We start from the raw sequence: 18,625 nt of genomic DNA on the forward strand, positions 1-18,625 counted from the left end.
CCTGAAATCTTTAGATTTCTTTGCAGTATGAAGAAGAGATATCCCCCTCCCCCCTTGGTTGGCTGGAAATCAAATAAATGATACAGATTATTAATTTTACCAATTATTCTGTGTTGTCATTAGAGTTTATACACGTGATTTCAAATGGAGTAGCCACAAAAAGCATTTGGAAACTTATAAATGTACAGTTTTTAATCCATGCATTGGAGAATTACTTCTTAAAACGCATTACTTAATCATAATATAACGGGCGCAAGCATTAGTAAGGAGTCTTTTATGAGGAAATGTGAATTATCTGTGACTAATATTAAATCAGTTCTTGATAACGTACTGTAATCAACTGTATAGTTAGGATTACAAGCCTAGAGCTGCTTTGAGTCGGTCTCTGCACATTCTATCGTCACTTCTTTGAAATTTCATGACCCGGTTAAAGTGTGAGAGTTAGATGAAGAGAAAACTGTGTACAGTGGGACAGGAACAGGAGTCTCGTCGACGGACTCGTCTCCACACCCCTCTGCACTGAGAATTCCCCACGGCCCGCCACTGCAGAGACAGCCTCCTGAGAGTGAGAGAGTGAGAATGTGATGGAAAGAGATGATAGAGGAAGACAGATAGAGTGATGGGTATTGCTCTGCCTGATGATGTCCTTGAGTTTCTAGGTTAAGAGTTTCAACCCTACCTAAAGGATAATGCTTGCGTTTTATGTGTTGGTTATAAATACTATATAAAAACAGTACCTCAGCATCATTAGGGTTTTAAATGTAGACTAGATTAAACAGGCAATTGCTCTCTTTTTATTAAAAAAACATAAGGCTCTAGAGTGCTCCAAATGAGTGCACAAGCCTGTCATGAGGGCCTTAAACCAGTACAAGATGTTTTATACACAAGCTACATATTTAACGATGTCTCATGGTTCCCTCTAGTGGCCAAGACCTAGTATCAAGACCATATGAAATTAATTTTAGCTTTTTTTTTTTTTTTTTATGGAACACATAATGATTTACAGCTCGATTTACAGTTAGAACTTTACAGCTCAAGTAATAAATGTACAGATTTTTATTTTTATTCAGCATTGATGCATTAAATTGATCAAAAGTGACAGTAAAGATGTTACAAAAGATTTCAAGTATATTAAAATAGAAAACAGCTATTTTAAATTGTAATAATATTTCACAATATTACTGTATTACAGTAGTTTTGATAAAACAAAATGCAGCTTTGGTGAGCATAAGAGACTTTTGTCGAACTCAAAATTTTTAACGATAGTGTATATTCATTCTTCCATTCATAATAGTGTGTTCTTTGCGTATTTTGAATGTCTAAATCCTACATTTGCAGTGGGAGTTTGCTTCTGGCAATTCCTGTGGGCATTTGTTTTTCTTCTCACTCTATGAGAAGATTAATTTGATCACATTAGTCTCGTGGCTATACTTTTGAAATAATGTGTATTTTAACATTTATTCCAATGATTGCCCAAGTAGAAAAAATCCTACACCAAAAATATTTAAAATACCTTTATTTCATACTAAGTATACTACAAATCCATTGACATATTTTTGACATCGCTTGAGACTTACTGATATAAATATTATATTTAAACTTTATTTGGAGTACTTCTTCATTGCACAATGCACATTTCTTAGTATTAAGCCTAAAATGTGTTTTAATATCACTATTAGTAAGGATAGTATGATCTCTGTATAATATCAGTCTTTAAATGCAAGATTTAAAGTGTACATAAAGTATACTTGCAATAGTTCAACTTTAGCACAATCTAATATACTAACTAAGCATATCTTTAGTTGGACGTCAGCACTACTTCCAGATAACAAAAGTGCATTAGGTACAAAATTAGTTGTTCCAAATTTAGCAGACTTTAAGTATACAAATTTAGTATACTAAAAGTACAATTCAGGGTTTTTATATTAAGTACATAAATATGTAAGTGTATGTGAAGTATACTATAAAAATGTATTTCAAATACATTTTGGTAAATTAATTTTTCACTAGGGTACTGTTTGTTATTGGCCTGGTTTCACAAACAGGGCTTAGATTAAACCAGGATTAGGCCTTATGTAACACAGGTTAAATAAAAGTAATTATTTAATTGATACACAATTTAGCAATATCCTGTTCCCTTAATAAAAGTCGATAAGAGATGTAAAAGTTACGAATATAAAATAAATAAATTTGCAAACTCATTTTAGATAGAAGCTTAGTGATCAACCAATGAGAGCTCTTTGTCATTTGCGCCATGGGCGTCAACGAGCATGCGCGATGACAGAAGAGACGAGCTTGATTGAGAAGAGCAGACGCAATCTGATCGTCGTGATCCGTTTTTATACATCTTTGATTGAAAATCTTTGAAATAATACGAGAAAGCTTGAGAATTAATTAGTTTGATCCATTCTGAATAAGAAGCCGACTGAATTGAGGAATACATTCTACTTGTTCACCGACCCCATTTTATGATCACGCACGCCTGTAGTTGCGCCTGTGTGAGAGCAAAAGAAAAATCGATCACAAAGAGTTCACCGTCGCCATTGTTGGCCACGTGTCTGTATTAGAGAGAAAGCTATCGATTCAGAGGCCAGGTTTTTTCTCTCTCCTTTGTTTTTTTCCGTTTTCTTTTCTTTCTTCTTGATACCTTGGAGACATGATGACTGCACAACCTTCTGTGACATCCTGTAGACTCCGTGTTTGATGGCGAGCCAACCCAGTTTCTAGAAAGGGAGAAGACATCACTTCGTGGAGAGGAGGCCGTTATCCTTTCCTTGAGTTTTCAGGGCTACTCGTGGAAACACGACAACTTCGATCTTAAGAACTTTTTTTTTTTTCCCTTTTCTTTTTGAGTGTTGAACTGACTATGTGGGTACATATTTGAAAACACCGACAAGAGTGCACTCGTGGTGGAAATTTTCATTGTCAATTTTATTGTTTATTGTTTATGTGATCTTGTAATTTACATTTATAAATTTTCTATTTTTTCCTTTCAAGTAAAACCAATTATATTTCTAATTCAATCTTGTATCTGTCTGTTACTTCTCATGTTAACCCGCTGTCTCCTTAGCGATCCCTGATTCTTCTGACGGAATTCAAATTTTATCTGTATTATAACAGTAATATAAAAAGTCTATTAAATTACTGCAGACGAGTGCTACATAAACTTTGGCGAGCCAGCCAGGAGACAGCGCTGTTGTTGAGAACTAACAGCTACACATTTTATATCCCTTTTGCTTTCAAGCAAGCGACGATAATGGAGATTATTGAAGCTGAAGGGATTATTATCCCAAACTCCGTAATAGTCAGTGGTTTAACCGACGTTGCGAGTGATGATGAATTGTTTGATGCTCTGAAACGACACAGGTCGTTTGTCAAAACCGTGCGCATCGACGACAAAGAATCCAAATTCTACCAAAACGTGATCGTTGAGTACAACAGTAATAAAGCGATGCAATCACTTGGACCAACATTGCCGTATACTCACCAGCTGTCAAGCGAACCCGGTGCTAAGTGCCATGTGAGAGCGTTAGCCAGTGTGTTTACACAGCAACTGGGTAGTAGCATAACAAAGTCCTACCTGGACAGATTAAAAGAAATAGCGGAACTGAGCGGAAACAACTTTGAGTCTATACTGAGTGAAATGCTGTCGCAAATGAGTGCTGACCTCCCACCAGAGCCCGCTGTTTCTGGTAGTACTGGTGAAAACACCTGTGAGAAACCATATTGGGCATCTCCTGATGGGAACTTCGACCCAATTCGTAATCCATCTAGTCAGATAGATGACGTAGCGCCCCAACCTACTCCTATCGATTTGATTGAGCCGACCCTTCGCACGTCGTCCAAATTTCTCAACCCGCCCGAGGTCCAAAGACTAGTAGTTGAACATGTTGTGCGGAGCAGTGAAGTGGTTGCTCAAGGGCATGTACAGCCCAGGCTCAGAGTATTTTCAGGAAAATGCCCCAGGCCTGGCAACGAGGTAGATTACGACATTTGGCGTTCTAGTGTCGAATTCATTTTGAAAGATCCCTCTTTGTCCGATTTGCATGCGTCTAGGCGAATACTAGACAGTCTTTTGCCACCTGCGGCAGATGTTATAAAGCATCTGAATCCTGAATCTCCTCCTTCCGCTTACCTCCAGCTGTTAGACTCCGCTTTCGGGGCTGTGGAGGATGGGGATGAATTATTAGCCAAATTCATGAACACGTTGCAGGATGCGGGTGAAAGGCCGTCCACTTATCTGTACAGGCTACAGTCAGCTTTAAATGCAACTGTCAAAAGAGATGGTATCGTCCCAGCAGAGGCAGATAGGCACCTTCTGAAGCAGTTTTGCAGGGGCTGCTGGGATAATGATTTAATCACCGAACTACGACTAGAGCAAAAGCGCAGCCTTTGCACAGCTTCTGCTTATGCTTCGTACAGAGGAGGATAAACATACTGCGAAAGCAACTCGAATGAAGAAACACCTTGGGTCCTCTAAGCAGAGCGCGTTAATGCACTCTCAGAAAGCGTGGGTTTCTGCTGAATTAGAACAAGACGAAGGTCCTAGAGTGAGCTCTCTTGAAACTGAAACGCGCGAGTTAAAGAAGCAGATTGTCAAACTTCAGAGTCAGTTAGCTAATCTCGCAGTCCGATCTAAATATCCAAAGAAAACCCCGTCGCGAGAGGTAGTCAACAAGCTTGCACCACCTGACCAAAGGAAGTCAGGGGCTGCTGCGAGTGTAGTTCCAGTCAACAGGAAGCCAACTGATAGACCTAGGCCGTGGTACTGTTTCACATGTGGTGAGGATGGCCACATTGCATCGTCCTGTAGTTCTGAGCCAAATCCCGAGCTTGTCGCTACTAAACGTAGGCTGTTAAGGGAGAAACAGTTACAGTGGGAGTCACAGAATCTCCCTACTAGCTCTAATTTAAACTAGAGGCAGTTCCTGTCGTGGGACATACAGGAACTGAGTTAAAGTCAAATGGTCCCATTGTAAATCGTGTCTTCAAGAAATGCCAAACTTCTAGGAAGCAGAATGCAAACCTACCTAAGGGCTTAGTTGGTGCTAGGTGTGTTGCCGAAGTCAGCATAGCTGGTAAGAAATGTCATTGTCTACTAGACACTGGATCCCAGGTCACGACTGTGCCTAAGTCTTTTTATGAACAACACCTCTCAGAGCAGCCGATTAACCCTCTTGACGATATATTAGAGGTAGAAGGCGCAAATGGGTTGTCCGTTCCGTACGAGGGTTACGTAAAGGTAGACATCACGTTCCCTGAAGAGTTTTTGGGTGTGACTATTGAAGTGGCCACGGTAGCTTTAGTTGTTCCAGATGTGAAGTCTCACGCTCAGCCGTTGATCTTAATAGGTACCAACGCTCTTGACATCCTTTATGAGCAGCAGTTACAGGCAGAATCCCAGAAGCACCAGCCATCTCTATTTGGGTATAGAGTGGTTTTGAAAACCCTTGAAACGAGGCGAAAGCAGAACACGAGTGGCGTTCTGGGTCATGTGAGATTAAGAGGCAACATACCGGAGGTCATGTCCGCTGGTCAAACTGTCGTGGTGAAAGGCTCTGTTGCGGTACCTGTTGGGATAGATAATTGTGTAGTGGTAGAACACCCGTCTGAATCCTCCTTGCCTGGTGGTGTGTTTGTGAAGCGCTGCTTACTTACCCCTTCTAGTAGTCAGTCTGTCTGGTTGCCTGTGGTACTAAAAAACGAAACAGAGCATGATATAACCATTCCCCCACGATGCATAATAGCAGAGCTGCATGCAGTTGAGTCCGTGCTTCCTCAGTCGAGTGTTTCCCCGGCTAGTGAGCACTTACCTACTCAGGAATCCAATTTCGCCTTGAATTTCGGTGAGTCCCCCGTGCCACAAGAATGGCGGGACCGCATCTCAGAAAAACTCAGAGAAATGTCTGATGTTTTCAGTCAGCACGATCTAGATGTTGGCATACACAAAAAGTGAAACATCGTATACAACTTAATGATGAAACTCCCTTTAAACATAGGGCGCGACCGATCCATCCGCAAGATCTGGAAGCCGTCCGCAAACATCTGCGCGATCTTCTTGCAAGTAACGTTATCCGAGAGTCTGAGTCGTCCTTTTCTTCACCTATCGTAGTAGTGCGGAAGAAAAACGGAGATGTACGGTTGTGCATAGACTATAGGAAGTTAAACCTACAAACCGTTAAAGACGCATATGCATTACCCAATCTCGAGGAGACGTTTTCCGCCTTAACCGGATCAAAATGGTTCTCGGTACTCGACTTGAAATCTGGGTATTACCAGATAGAGGTGGAAGAAGCAGACAAACCTAAAACCGCCTTTGTCTGTCCCCTGGGGTTTTGGGAGTTTAATCGCATGCCTCAGGGGGTCACTAATGCCCCAAGTACTTTTCAGAGATTGATGGAGAAGTGTATGGAGGATATCAATCTCAGGGAAGTACTTGTATTCCTTGACGATCTAATCATATTTTCTGAAACTTTGGAAGAGCATGAAAGACGGCTGTTAAAAGTTCTTTCTCGGCTCAGAGAGTATGGGCTAAAACTCGCCCCTGAGAAATGTAAGTTCTTTCAGACGTCCGTTCGTTATTTAGGGCACATTGTGTCTGAGCACGGCGTTGAGACTGATCCGGAGAAAATACAAGCCTTAAAAACCTGGCCGAGTCCCAAAAACCTTAAGGAGTTAAGGTCGTTTTTGGGCTTTTCGGGGTATTATCGCCGTTTTATTAAGGATTACTCTAGGGTTGTGAAACCACTCACCGATCTGACCGTAGGGTATCCGCCGACTAGGAAAAGTGTTAAACGGAGTGAGAGTAAGGGTTCATACCATAAACCTAAAGATTCGTTCGGAGACCGTTGGACCCCACTTTGTGAGGAAGCGTTTCGGTCTGTTATCGACAACCTGACTACTGCGCCTGTGTTGGGTTTTGCTAACCCTAAACTTACCTACTTCCTGCATACAGATGCCAGCACCAAGGGTTTAGGAGCAGCCCTGTATCAGGAACAGGAAGGGAGGATGCGAGTCATTGCATATGCAAGTAGAGGGTTATCCCGCAGTGAGTCCAATTACCCGGCGCATAAGCTTGAGTTTCTTGCCCTTAAATGGGCAGTAACTGAAAAGTTTAGGGTTTATTTGTATGGTAGCCAATTCACCGTCGTTACAGACAGTAACCCTCTAACGTATGTTCTAACCACGGCGAGACTAGATGCGACTAGCTACAGGTGGCTTGGTGCCCTTTCCACTTTTTCATTTAAGTTACAGTACAGAGCAGGCAAGTTAAATGCTGATGCTGATGGTCTATCAAGGCGACCGCAGGAACAATTGCCTGAAAATCCTCAATCGCAAAAAGAGTACGAACGAATTCAACAGTTTATGCAGAATCATCTCGCGGAAGCTGCAGATTCGTGTGACACCGCAAGTGACGTAGTTCAGGCGATATGTGAGAAGCATCTGGTCAGACCGCCAACGGACGTTGGGTCTGGTGCTGCTTTTGTTGAGTCTCTTGCACTTCACCCTGATGCAGTACCTGATAGTTACGAACAAGAAGGTGATTTAGAGGGGTTACCTGTTGTATCTTACCTGTCAGGGAACCTCTGTGACGAGCAAAGGGCAGATCCAGTCATTCGAGAAGTAGTGTCTTTCTTAGAGTCGGGAGAAAAGCCTCCGCCAACAGTCAGGAGGGAACTCCCAGATCTTCCTTTCTTTCTAAGAGAGTGGAACCGTCTTGAGTTAAAAGATGGGGTGCTTTATCGGAAGCGGCAAGTAGAGGAATTAGTTACTTACCAACTTGTGCTACCTGAGAAACTGAGGCCTTCTGTATTGAGCAGTTTGCATGACAGTATGGGTCATATGGGGGTAGAGAGAACTCTAGATTTAGTAAGGTCTCGTTTCTATTGGCCGAAGATGGCTGCGGAAGTAGAACAAAAGATCCGAACATGCGGTCGTTGTGTGAGGAGGAAATCATTGCCTCAAAAAGCTGCACCGCTGGTTAATATCCAAGCCACAAGACCTTTAGAGTTGGTCTGTATGGATTTTCTCTCATTAGAGCCGGACAAGAGTAACACGAGAGACATCTTGGTAATCACTGACTTCTTTACCAAATATGCTGTGGCAGTCCCCACACCCAACCAAAAGGCAAGGACGGTAGCAAAATGTCTTTGGGAAAATTTTGTTGTGCATTATGGGTTCCCCGAGCGTCTTCATAGCGACCAGGGCCGAGATTTTGAATCACGTACCATTAAAGAGCTCTGTGAAATGGCAGGTGTTAAAAAATCCCGAACCACCCCTTATCATCCCAGGGGAAATCCGGTCGAACGCTTCAATAGGACCTTGCTCAGTATGATGGGTACCTTAGAAGAAAAGGACAAGGTTCGTTGGAGAGATTTTGTAAAACCTTTAGCTCATGCGTACAATTGCACGAAACATGAGGTCACTGGGTTCACTCCCTACGAATTGATGTTTGGACGTCAACCCAGGTTACCCGTCGACCTTGCTTTTGGGTTGCCGTATCAAGATGGTCTGCGACAGTCTCATTCCGAGTATGTCAAGCATCTAAAAACCAATCTGAAAGAGAGTTATTCGCTTGCGTCACGTGGTATGTCAAAAAGTGCAGAAAGAAACAAAGCTAGGTTTGACAAATCCGTAACTCATTGTTCTTTGGAGATTGGTGATCGAGTGTTAGTGAGGAACGTTAGGATACGCGGGAAGCACAAGTTAGCAGACAAGTGGGAGTCTGAGGTGTATGTTGTGGTGAGTCAGGCAGCTGAATTGCCAGTTTATACTGTTCGTCCAGAGAGAAAGGACGGTCCTCTGCGTACTCTTCACAGAGATCTGTTGCTCCCGTGTGGGTTTTTACCGTCTCCCGAAGTTGAACCACCCACTCTAAACAAATCCATCTCAAGACCTCGAACACGACAGAATCCTAAGGTTCAGTTAATTGATGACACTTCTCTCTCTGATCCTGAAGAAGGAAATTCGTATTGTGAGTACAGTCATACTCCAAATATAGAGACAGTACGGTTCTCTACAGTTCATGATATCTGTGCGGAAAAAGAGACCGTGAGCGCTGATTCTGCTGATACCTCAGCCGAACAAACTTTCTCAACCGGCGAAACTTTGCAGGGCGACCAGAGTAATAATTTACTTATTGAAGCCTTACCAGTGGGTAATCCTGATAAATACTTACCTTTCGATACACCTGGTGAACACTTACCTCTTAATGTTCCCGGTGTCCTTGAACAAAGTAACTTACCTGATAAGGGCCAAGTCGATGCTGTAATGGGTAGTTCTGTTGATGAAGTTGAAGTAACCAGTGTTGTTGAAAGTTCAGATGTTCCTGTAAAAGCAGAACAACAATCAGAAGATGAGATAGACACCTTACCGAGGCGTTCTGTTAGACAGAGAGGAGAACCAGAGCGACTTACTTATTTTCAGCCAGGAAACCCATTAATATATGTGGTCCAATCTTTGTTCCAAGGTCTGAATTCGGCTTTTGTTAAATCTCTTGGTGGAGATGAAAATCTGAATGTCCTTCCCTTGCTGCCTAATGGTTTACACAGTGTGGTCACCAGTCAGCCAAGCAGAACATGCAAAGGGACTTGCATGAATTTAGGAGGGGAGAATGTAACACAGGTTAAATAAAAGTAATTATTTAATTTATACACAATTTAGCAATATCCTGTTCCCTTAATAAAAGTCGATAAGAGATGTAAAAGTTACAAATATAAAATAAATAAATTTGCGAACTCATTTTAGATAGAAGCTTAGTGATCAACCAATGAGAGCTCTTTGTCATTTGCGCCATGGGCGTCAACGAGCATGCGCGATGACAGAAGAGACGAGCTTGATTGAGAAGAGCAGACGCAATCTGATCGTCGTGATCCGTTTTTATACATCTTTGATTGAAAATCTTTGAAATAATACGAGAAAGCTTGAGAATTAATTAGTTTGATCCATTCTGAATAAGAAGCCGACTGAATTGAGGAATACATTCTACTTGTTCACCGACCCCATTTTATGATCACGCACGCCTGTAGTTGCGCCTGTGTGAGAGCAAAAGAAAAATCGATCACAAAGAGTTCACCGTCGCCATTGTTGGCCACGTGTCTGTATTAGAGAGAAAGCTATCGATTCAGAGGCCAGGTTTTTTCTCTCTCCTTTGTTTTTTTCCGTTTTCTTTTCTTTCTTCTTGATACCTTGGAGACATGATGACTGCACAACCTTCTGTGACATCCTGTAGACTCCGTGTTTGATGGCGAGCCAACCCAGTTTCTAGAAAGGGAGAAGACATCACTTCGTGGAGAGGAGGCCGTTATCCTTTCCTTGAGTTTTCAGGGCTACTCGTGGAAACACGACAACTTCGATCTAAAGAACTTTTTTTTTTTCCCCTTTTCTTTTTGAGTGTTGAACTGACTATGTGGGTACATATTTGAAAACACCGACAAGAGTGCACTCGTGGTGGAAATTTTCATTGTCAATTTTATTGTTTATTGTTTATGTGATCTTGTAATTTACATTTATAAATTTTCTATTTTTTCCTTTCAAGTAAAACCAATTATATTTCTAATTCAATCTTGTATCTGTCTGTTACTTCTCATGTTAACCCGCTGTCTCCTTAGCGATCCCTGATTCTTCTGACGGAATTCAAATTTTATCTGTATTATAACAGTAATATAAAAAGTCTATTAAATTACTGCAGACGAGTGCTACACTTAGTTCAATTAGGACATTGAAGTAGCTTATAAACGTGCCTTAGAAAAACACATTACTGGTGTGCATCTTGAGACAAAACAATGGCCCTGACATATTTTAAGATATGTCAGTGCAAGTTGCTTTCAGTTGAAACTGCTGAAACATGCATTTTAGTCTGGGACTAGGCTTAACCCTTGTCTGTGAAACCAGGGGATAAATTATGGGGAGTGTCTATATTATTGTGCTTAAGTTGTATTGAGCCAGGAATAAAAAATAAAAATATCCAGGTCTTTCTCCTCTTACCTGTCCTGTCCCATGTTCTCCCCGTCCCCGGAGCAGTAGCGTTGACCCTGGGCCAGTGCTGGTGGCTGGCACTCCACACACACCTGATGCCCCTCTTTCAGGTACCGCATCCAACGTGTGTGAGGACTGAAGCTGCGTTGACAACCCGCCGACAGGGACGCCAGTTCAAACTCCACACAGTAACTAAGACGTGCACATACAGACACACAGAAATGACATATACACACTACCGTACAAAATGGGGTCAGTAAAAAAAAAAAATTATTTTTTATTTGAAAGAAATTAATACTTTCATTCAGCAAGGATGCAATAAATCAGTATTTTACAATCATTTCTGAAGGATCATGTGACACTAAAGATTGATAAAGATTGACACTAAGAAAGAGTAGTGGCTACTGAAAATTCAGCTTTGACATCAAAATAAAAAATATTCGGTTACACTTTATTTCAAGGTGAAGTAGTTACATTGTACTTACTCAAATAAATACATAATATTAATTTACTTCATGTACTTACTATAGAGTTACGGTTAGGTTTATGGTTAGTTACTTGTAATTATGCACAATTTACTGTGTAACTATGTCATTAAAATAGTCTTACCATATATTCAAATAGAAACATTATACATTGTAATAATATTTCACAACATTACTGTTTTATATTGTATTTTTGATCAAATAAATGTAGCCTTGCTGAGCACAAGTGACTTCATTCAAAAACATTAAAGTCTTACCGTTCACAAACTTTTAAACATTACTGTACTTATCAAAGACAACTATGTTGCTACAATGGTACATGACATTATAAACAAATAAATATTGTATTGTCAGGGTATGTGTACTATTTTTAGTGGTGATTTGTGAGATCTATGATATACCATGGTACATTTAAAACAATGTATACCACCATGCAACTTCTTGTTACAATTTAGTGTTGAACTGTCAGATCTTACCTTGCGATGTTGTTGTCAAAAATCTCCCTTTTTTTCCGTGCATTTCCATAGCCACCCGTGGTGATGAGAGCTGGGACTGTAAAATAATGAGACAAAGGAGTAGGTCAAAGATTATGAAAGAGAGATTTGAATGCATATTTGCCCTCATACTTCCACCTGCAGTCTCATAAGAAGATACAAGTCATTTTCAAAAGCTCATTCATGTTGTTCAGGGTAAAAGGTGGCATTTAGATTGTTGCTTTAGTGCTTAGAGCATATGAACTGATGATGATGATTACAGTTCATCATTTGATTACACTCAGAAACAGGCTATGTACTGATAATGTAATTATATAAGATAAATGGGATGTAATGTGTACCATGGAGTCCATCCAAGAATAACATTTCAATGGAAAAATAATGGCTGTATAAATCATTACTACCAGTTGCTTTTATTATGGATCTAATGGGTTGACCTCAAACCTAAGATATTATCCACTGTTGATTATTAAATTTGACATTTGTGTTGAAGGATGGCAAAGGATATTTCACATAGCTATAGATGACCATACCCAGTGACTGCAGGCAAGGACCATGTTGATCATTATACTCTGCGCAGCCTGCGGTCTGATGTAGAGCGGGACAGGGTTCGCCTCCATTACGTGCTTCCTGAATCACCTGCCTCCACCTGGTGCGAAGTGTTGCTTTACACGGCTCCAGACAGCCAGACCACACGCTCCATTCACTCACCACACAGGATACGGCTAAAACACACACATGGATGTGTCAGATTCTCAGCTGACAAAATATATTCTAGCGTTCCCATTAAGTAATAAAATCTTTCAAAACATCCAGTTAAAAAATAAAAGTTCTCAGAATGTTCAAAATGTGGTATAAACATAGTTTTTGTGATCAAATTTTAAGAACATCATTATTTAAGACCATGCATATAACTTACAACAAATGTTCTATCAATGTTACTGGAAGACATTTTGTTCAAAAATGTAAGAGAATTTTAGCTTGAACGTTAGCCAAAGTTCTGATAACGTTCCCTGTTATCTAGGATGACCATTTTCCACCCTCACTCTAAAACTTAAAACTAGGCAGGCTGTTGGCGTTGCCGTGCCTTTAAGGCTTCTGTGGATGTGAAATGAGGTTTACTCTCTCCAGTGTAGTTTTTAAGTGAGCCATCACACGACAATGTGACAGGATCACAAAACATTCTGCACTAAAAGATGTTTGAAAACTTTTTCCAACCCTGCAGTGTTTTAAATACAGTTACATCACATCCCTAATGCATTCATCTAAATTATTCATATAAAAACATCCACTTCATTTTGCACTGCAAAAGTAAGCTATTGTCTGTAAGACTTCAGATTCACTAGCCAAATGATTGTTGGTTTAACTTAAAAAAGTAAGTAACCTGGTTCCTTAAAATTGTTCATTGAAATTAGAAATTTGAGTTAACACGATGAAGGAGATTGGTTTAATCAACAGAAACTCAAGTTATCTGAACCACATCAATTATCTAAGTTGATTTGACAAAAGAACAAATATTGTGATAAATCATGAAAATAATTTTTTACAGTGATAAGAATAACAAAGTGCAGTAAATCTATTTCCGCTACAAGCCAGTGTGTTTATAATTAGGACAATACATTAAAAAATATATATGAAATACCAGTTTGCATTATCAAGCAGCATAACGAAAATATATTGTACACAATATTTTATTTTCATAGAAAATTTGAAACCTTGATGTTAAAATTGTTCAAGAAGCTGTGGATGAAATCTGGCCTAAAGCAGCCTGAATCTGTTTTATAAGTTTAATACACGGCATCTGAAAAATATGAAATTCTAGAAACCTGGACAAGCAAGGTCATAGTCGTGACAACAGTCCAATGTCGTCTTGCATGCCTGGTCGCAGTAACATTTCCCATAGGAGCGATCTTTCCTCCAGTCTTCAGTAATACATGACTGGTTTTGTCCAAAGCAACAAAGTCCCGTATCCTGACAACCTCCTTCGCTCTGGGACACCAGTGTTACCAGCAGAGCGAGGTAGAAAAGCATCCATGAGCGTCTGGAGCTGCACGCTGACATGATAATGAGCGGCCTGAATGTTGCTCCCCTCATCTGAGGAACTCATGCATGTAATTTACTTCTATCATGTGACATTTACGCAGCCCGTTTTAGGTGACATATTTCGCTCAGTCAGAGGTTGCTAAACTCATTACAAAGTCTCTTGAGTACACTCCTGTCTTCACGAATTGCAGCAAAATTAGAGGATTAGTTCATCTAAAAGTCATGATTTACATGCCATTTCAAACCCGCATGACTGACTTTCTTCTGATTTTGAAGAATGTGTACTGATCTTTTTATGCAGTTAAAATAAAAAGAATGGCCTGTATAAATGATAAAGATTGCAGGTAACGGATTACCTAAAACAGTTTGCATTTAGCCAATACAATTGATATAAGTTCTAGGATATACAGTAGTTGGTTTTGATTTTGTGTTTGAGGTGTCTCTTCAATGTTTCCTTAGCTGGCCAGTATTGCCCATTGATGCTGAAACACGTGAAAAGGGAGGATTAAATTAATTCCTGTAGCTAGAGGCTATTCATGCAGAAAGAACAATACCATAGCCACTGCTGTAATGTAGGGCCTCAAATATACACATTCCCATGACTCATATGCAAAGAGAGAGAAAGAGGGACTTAAATGTTATGTGAGGTAAATGGGCACATGCAAGTGCATATGATGTGTGTGTAAAAATAAAAAGGGAGCTTTGATGTTGTGAAACTTTTGCATGTATACACATAAGTTTATAGAGTTCCACTGGGCTTTTTTGTCTCAAGTTTAATTAATTTATAGTCTAGGTCCTTGTACTTTAATTGTGCTTCATTTAGAGTAAAAACAATACAATTGTCCTTACACTCAAAAATGCTGTTATCTTAAAATTAGTTTTGACCAGTTTTGAGGGAAGTTACTTTTAAAAGTAATTCATTACAGTATTGCATTACTCCAAAAAAAAGTAACTAATTGCGTTAATTAGTTAGGCTACTTTTTGTCGAGTGTAATGTTACATTACTTTTGTATTACTTTGTCTTACCTGAGTTGGGCTTGCTTTTTTTTTTTTTTTATAACAAAAAAAAATCTATTTTTGGCAAATGTAAAGGCCCTTTCACACCATAAGTGAAATGAATAAGCCGGCTGAAGGAAATGTACACTGTAAAAAAATTGCTGTAATTATGCAGCTGTTTGCCAGTAACTTACTGTAGATTTAAATTGATGTACACTCACCGGCCACTTTATTAGGTACACCTGTCCAACTGCTCGTTAACACTTAATTTCTAAGCAGCCAATCACATGGCGGCAACTCAGTGCATTTAGGCATGTAGACATGGTCAAGACAATCTCCTGCAGTTCAAACCGAGCATCAGTATGGGGAAGAAAGTTGATTTGAGTGACTTTGAACGTGGCATGATTGTTGGTGCCAGAAGGGCTGGTCTGAGTATTTCAGAAACTGCTAATCTACTGGGATTTTCACGCACAACCATCTCTAGGGTTTACAGAGAATGGTCCGAAAAAGAAAAATCATTCAGTGAGCGGCAGTTCTGTGGGCGGAAATGCCTTGTTGATGCCAGAGGTCAGAGGAGAATGGCCAGACTGGTTCGAGCTGATAGAAGGGCAACAGTGACTGAAATAACCACTCGTTACAACCGAGGTATGCAGCAAAGCATTTGTGAAGCCACAACACGCACAACCTTGAGGCGGATGGGCTACAACAGCAGAAGACTCCACCGGGTACCACTCATCTCCACTACAAATAGGAAAAAGAGGCTACAATTTGCAAGAGCTCACCAAAATTGAACAGTTGAAGACTGGAAAAATGTTGCCTGGTCTGATGAGTCTCGATTTCTGTTGAGACATTCAGATGTTAGAGTCAGAATTTGGCGTAAACAGAATGAGAACATGGAACCATCATGCCTTGTTACCACTGTGCAGGCTGGTGGTGGTGGTGTAATGGTGTGGGGGATGTTTTCCTGGCACACTTTAGGCCCCTTAGTGCCAATTGGGCATCGTTTAAATGCCACGGCCTACCTGAGCATTGTTTCTGACCATGTCCATCCCTTTATGGCCACCATGTACCCATCCTCTGATGGCTACTTCCACCATGTCACAAAGCTCTAATCATTTCAAATTGGTTTCTTGAACATGACAATGAGTTCACTGTACTAAAATGGCCTCCACAGTCACCAGATCTCAACCCAATAGAGCATCTTTGGGATGTGGTGGAACGGGAGATTCGCATCATGGATGTGCAGCCGACAAATCTGCGGCAACTGTGTGATGCCATCATGTCAATATGGACCAAACTCCCTGAGGAATGCTTCCAGCACCTTGTTGAATCTATGCCACGAAGAATTGAGGCAGTTCTGAAGGCAAAAGGGGGTCCAACCCGTTACTAGCATGGGGTACCTAATAAAGTGGCCGGTGAGTGTATATTTACTGGCAACAGTTTGTTCAAAGTTAAATGAACATTAAACATTAACAAGTCTTTGTCTTTACAGAATAAAATTATAAAATAACAATCTAATGCAAAGCATTCTGGGAACCAGAAATCTTCATCAACCTTTTTCTGTTTTTTTTCCTTCAGATTTTGGTTCCCAGAATGCTTTGCATGAGGCTGTTATTTTAGTTTTATTCTGTAAAGATAAAGACTTGTTAATGTTTAATGTTCATTTAACTTTGAACAAACTGTTGCCAGTAAATAACATCAATTTAAAACTACAGTAAGTTACTGGCAACCAGCTGCCAGTAATACTGTAATTTCTACAGATTTTTTTTACAGTGTAGGCTACTGTAGCCTACAGAGGGAAAGTTGAAACAGAGACTGTGGGTCACTTTTCAGGTTATATCATGAATGTTTGCCCAATATATTCGCAAGCTTTGTGCTTTGTTACTTGTCATATGAAACAAAGTCTCAGCTTTCAAATTCTGTCCACTTTATCACAAAATTCAAACAATAAATACCGTTTTGGCGCTCTTTGATGTGGCACGAGAGATCACTGTCGCGCCTCGGTTCAAGAGGCACAAGTGAACGCGATCTTACTCTTTAGTCTTCTTTACTACGTTAAAGAACGAAATAAACATGAATGAATATCCGAAAATATGGAAAATATTACCGAAATCTGTATCATGTCTCTCATGTAATCTCTCAATCAGTGTTTCAACCAATAAAACAGCTTGTAAACAATGTCATGTAACTCAGAAAAACCATTTGTTTACCTAACTTGATGGTCAGCAAAGAGCACTCGCACCCAAGTGGACAGGGGTGAGAATTACAGTTACAAGTTGCAATCAGATCGAGATATCACCCTCAGTGTATCTGTCAAAATGACAGACGGCTTTCAGATTTTTCCGTCACTGCTATAAAAAAAAAAACGTCTCACGATTTCTCTCAACATTGGGGACAGTGTCAGTCAATAAATGGAACAACAAAGTAGCTTGTGTTATTTGAAAAAGTAGTATTTGGTTGTCTGATTACGTTACTCACGTTGCTTGTAATGTTACCCCATCACTGTTTTTTGGGGGGCATGTGATTATTTGAATTTTTCATATAAAAAAACACTGTTTTTTCTATGTGGTATACTGTATCTGTGTGTATAAAGTATGTTAATGTGATTTAACCATGCAAAATATCATTAAAATAAATACTAATTTGACATTTGCGAATTTGAAAAGCGAGGTTAAGTTGATTTAAAGCTTGCAATGCCTGGGGGAGACCTTTGATCCATTCAGGATGACTACAGTGCTTTGTCCCTAACTAAACAAGACTACCACTGTTCAAAACATGCAAGAATTACATTGCCTTACATATGCATTACCAACACAGATTAACACGCACACATAATCTCTTTATGGCACAAACACTTCCATAGTCCCATATGATTCCACACTTTAAATAATAAAATAAGAGTTGGTTACTAAAATAAATTTCTGTCCAAAGTCACAGAAAGCTAGGGCTAATATATCAGTTGTGGTTTTCAAATGTCCACAGTGGATTGTTTTTAGTGGTTCAGGGAACTCAATGATGCTCCATTATGTTTTAGTGGCTTTTTCAGCATACAGTATGAGATTATCATTATCAACATTAACAATAACATTATCAACAATAATTTTGTGGCACTGCTGGTTACCCACCCAGCATGCTTTGCAGCTAAGGTCAAATCAGAGTTTGCTTTGATTAGTGGGGACTATAAATATGCGTGAAAGTGGGTATTCATAGTGTTTAGAGGTTTATGTTTTGATGTAATATTGCAATATTACCAATGCTGAGATTTATAGTTCATTCAAACTATAGTCATTGCTAAACTTGCATTATGACAATTGCTATAGATTTATAGAAGTGGAACAGCGCCACTCTTCTGTTTAACATATTCAGAATCAGATTATTTTCATTATATTTTATATAATTTTATAATGGTTGTGTACACAGTACTGTAGGCCTACAGTATAGGCTACAGACACTCTGGTGAATTCCACCCCATACAGCAACATAGTGTCGGCCCAGATCCGGCCCACATCTGGTACTTGTGGATTCCACGTGTACCAGATGTGGGCCGGATCTGGGCAGAAACTATGTTGCTGTCTGGGACGTAGGCCTACGAGAATCCATGAACCACATTAGACCGTTTTCTAAGGCTAC

At 39.9% G+C, this 18,625-nt stretch overlaps 1 protein-coding gene across 1 annotated transcript; it reads right to left on the reverse strand.

Annotated features, from left to right (window-relative positions):
• Positions 1-417: 417 nt before the first annotated feature.
• si:dkey-7k24.5 (somatomedin-B and thrombospondin type-1 domain-containing protein) lies at positions 418-14,038 on the reverse strand. Its single transcript, XM_056256171.1, has 5 exons — positions 13,783-14,038; positions 12,490-12,681; positions 11,939-12,014; positions 10,987-11,169; positions 418-559 (listed from the first exon to the last, which is right to left on the reverse strand). Exons 1-5 carry the CDS (start codon positions 14,015-14,017, stop codon positions 442-444), a joined length of 804 nt encoding a protein of 267 aa, XP_056112146.1. The 5' UTR covers positions 14,018-14,038; the 3' UTR covers positions 418-441.
• Positions 14,039-18,625: the final 4,587 nt, after the last annotated feature.

The sequence above is a fragment of the Rhinichthys klamathensis genome, unplaced genomic scaffold (genome assembly GCF_029890125.1).
Source record: "Rhinichthys klamathensis goyatoka isolate OS25496 unplaced genomic scaffold, OSU_Roscu_1.1 h1tg000124l_1, whole genome shotgun sequence".
NCBI lineage: Eukaryota > Metazoa > Chordata > Actinopteri > Cypriniformes > Leuciscidae > Rhinichthys > Rhinichthys klamathensis.

What these genes read in the sequence shown, in the direction of transcription:
- si:dkey-7k24.5 (XM_056256171.1), bottom strand. Translation starts at nt 14,017, where the DNA reads ATGTCAGCGTGCAGCTCCAGACGCTCATGGATGCTTTTCTACCTCGCT. An exon ending in TTTGACAACAACATCGCAAG is followed by an intron (nt 11,170 to 11,938) that starts GTAAGATCTGAC and finishes TGCACGTCTTAG; the next exon opens with TTACTGTGTGGAGTTTGAAC. An exon ending in GAGAACATGGGACAGGACAG is followed by an intron (nt 560 to 10,986) that starts GTAAGAGGAGAA and finishes TCTCACTCTCAG; the next exon opens with GAGGCTGTCTCTGCAGTGGC.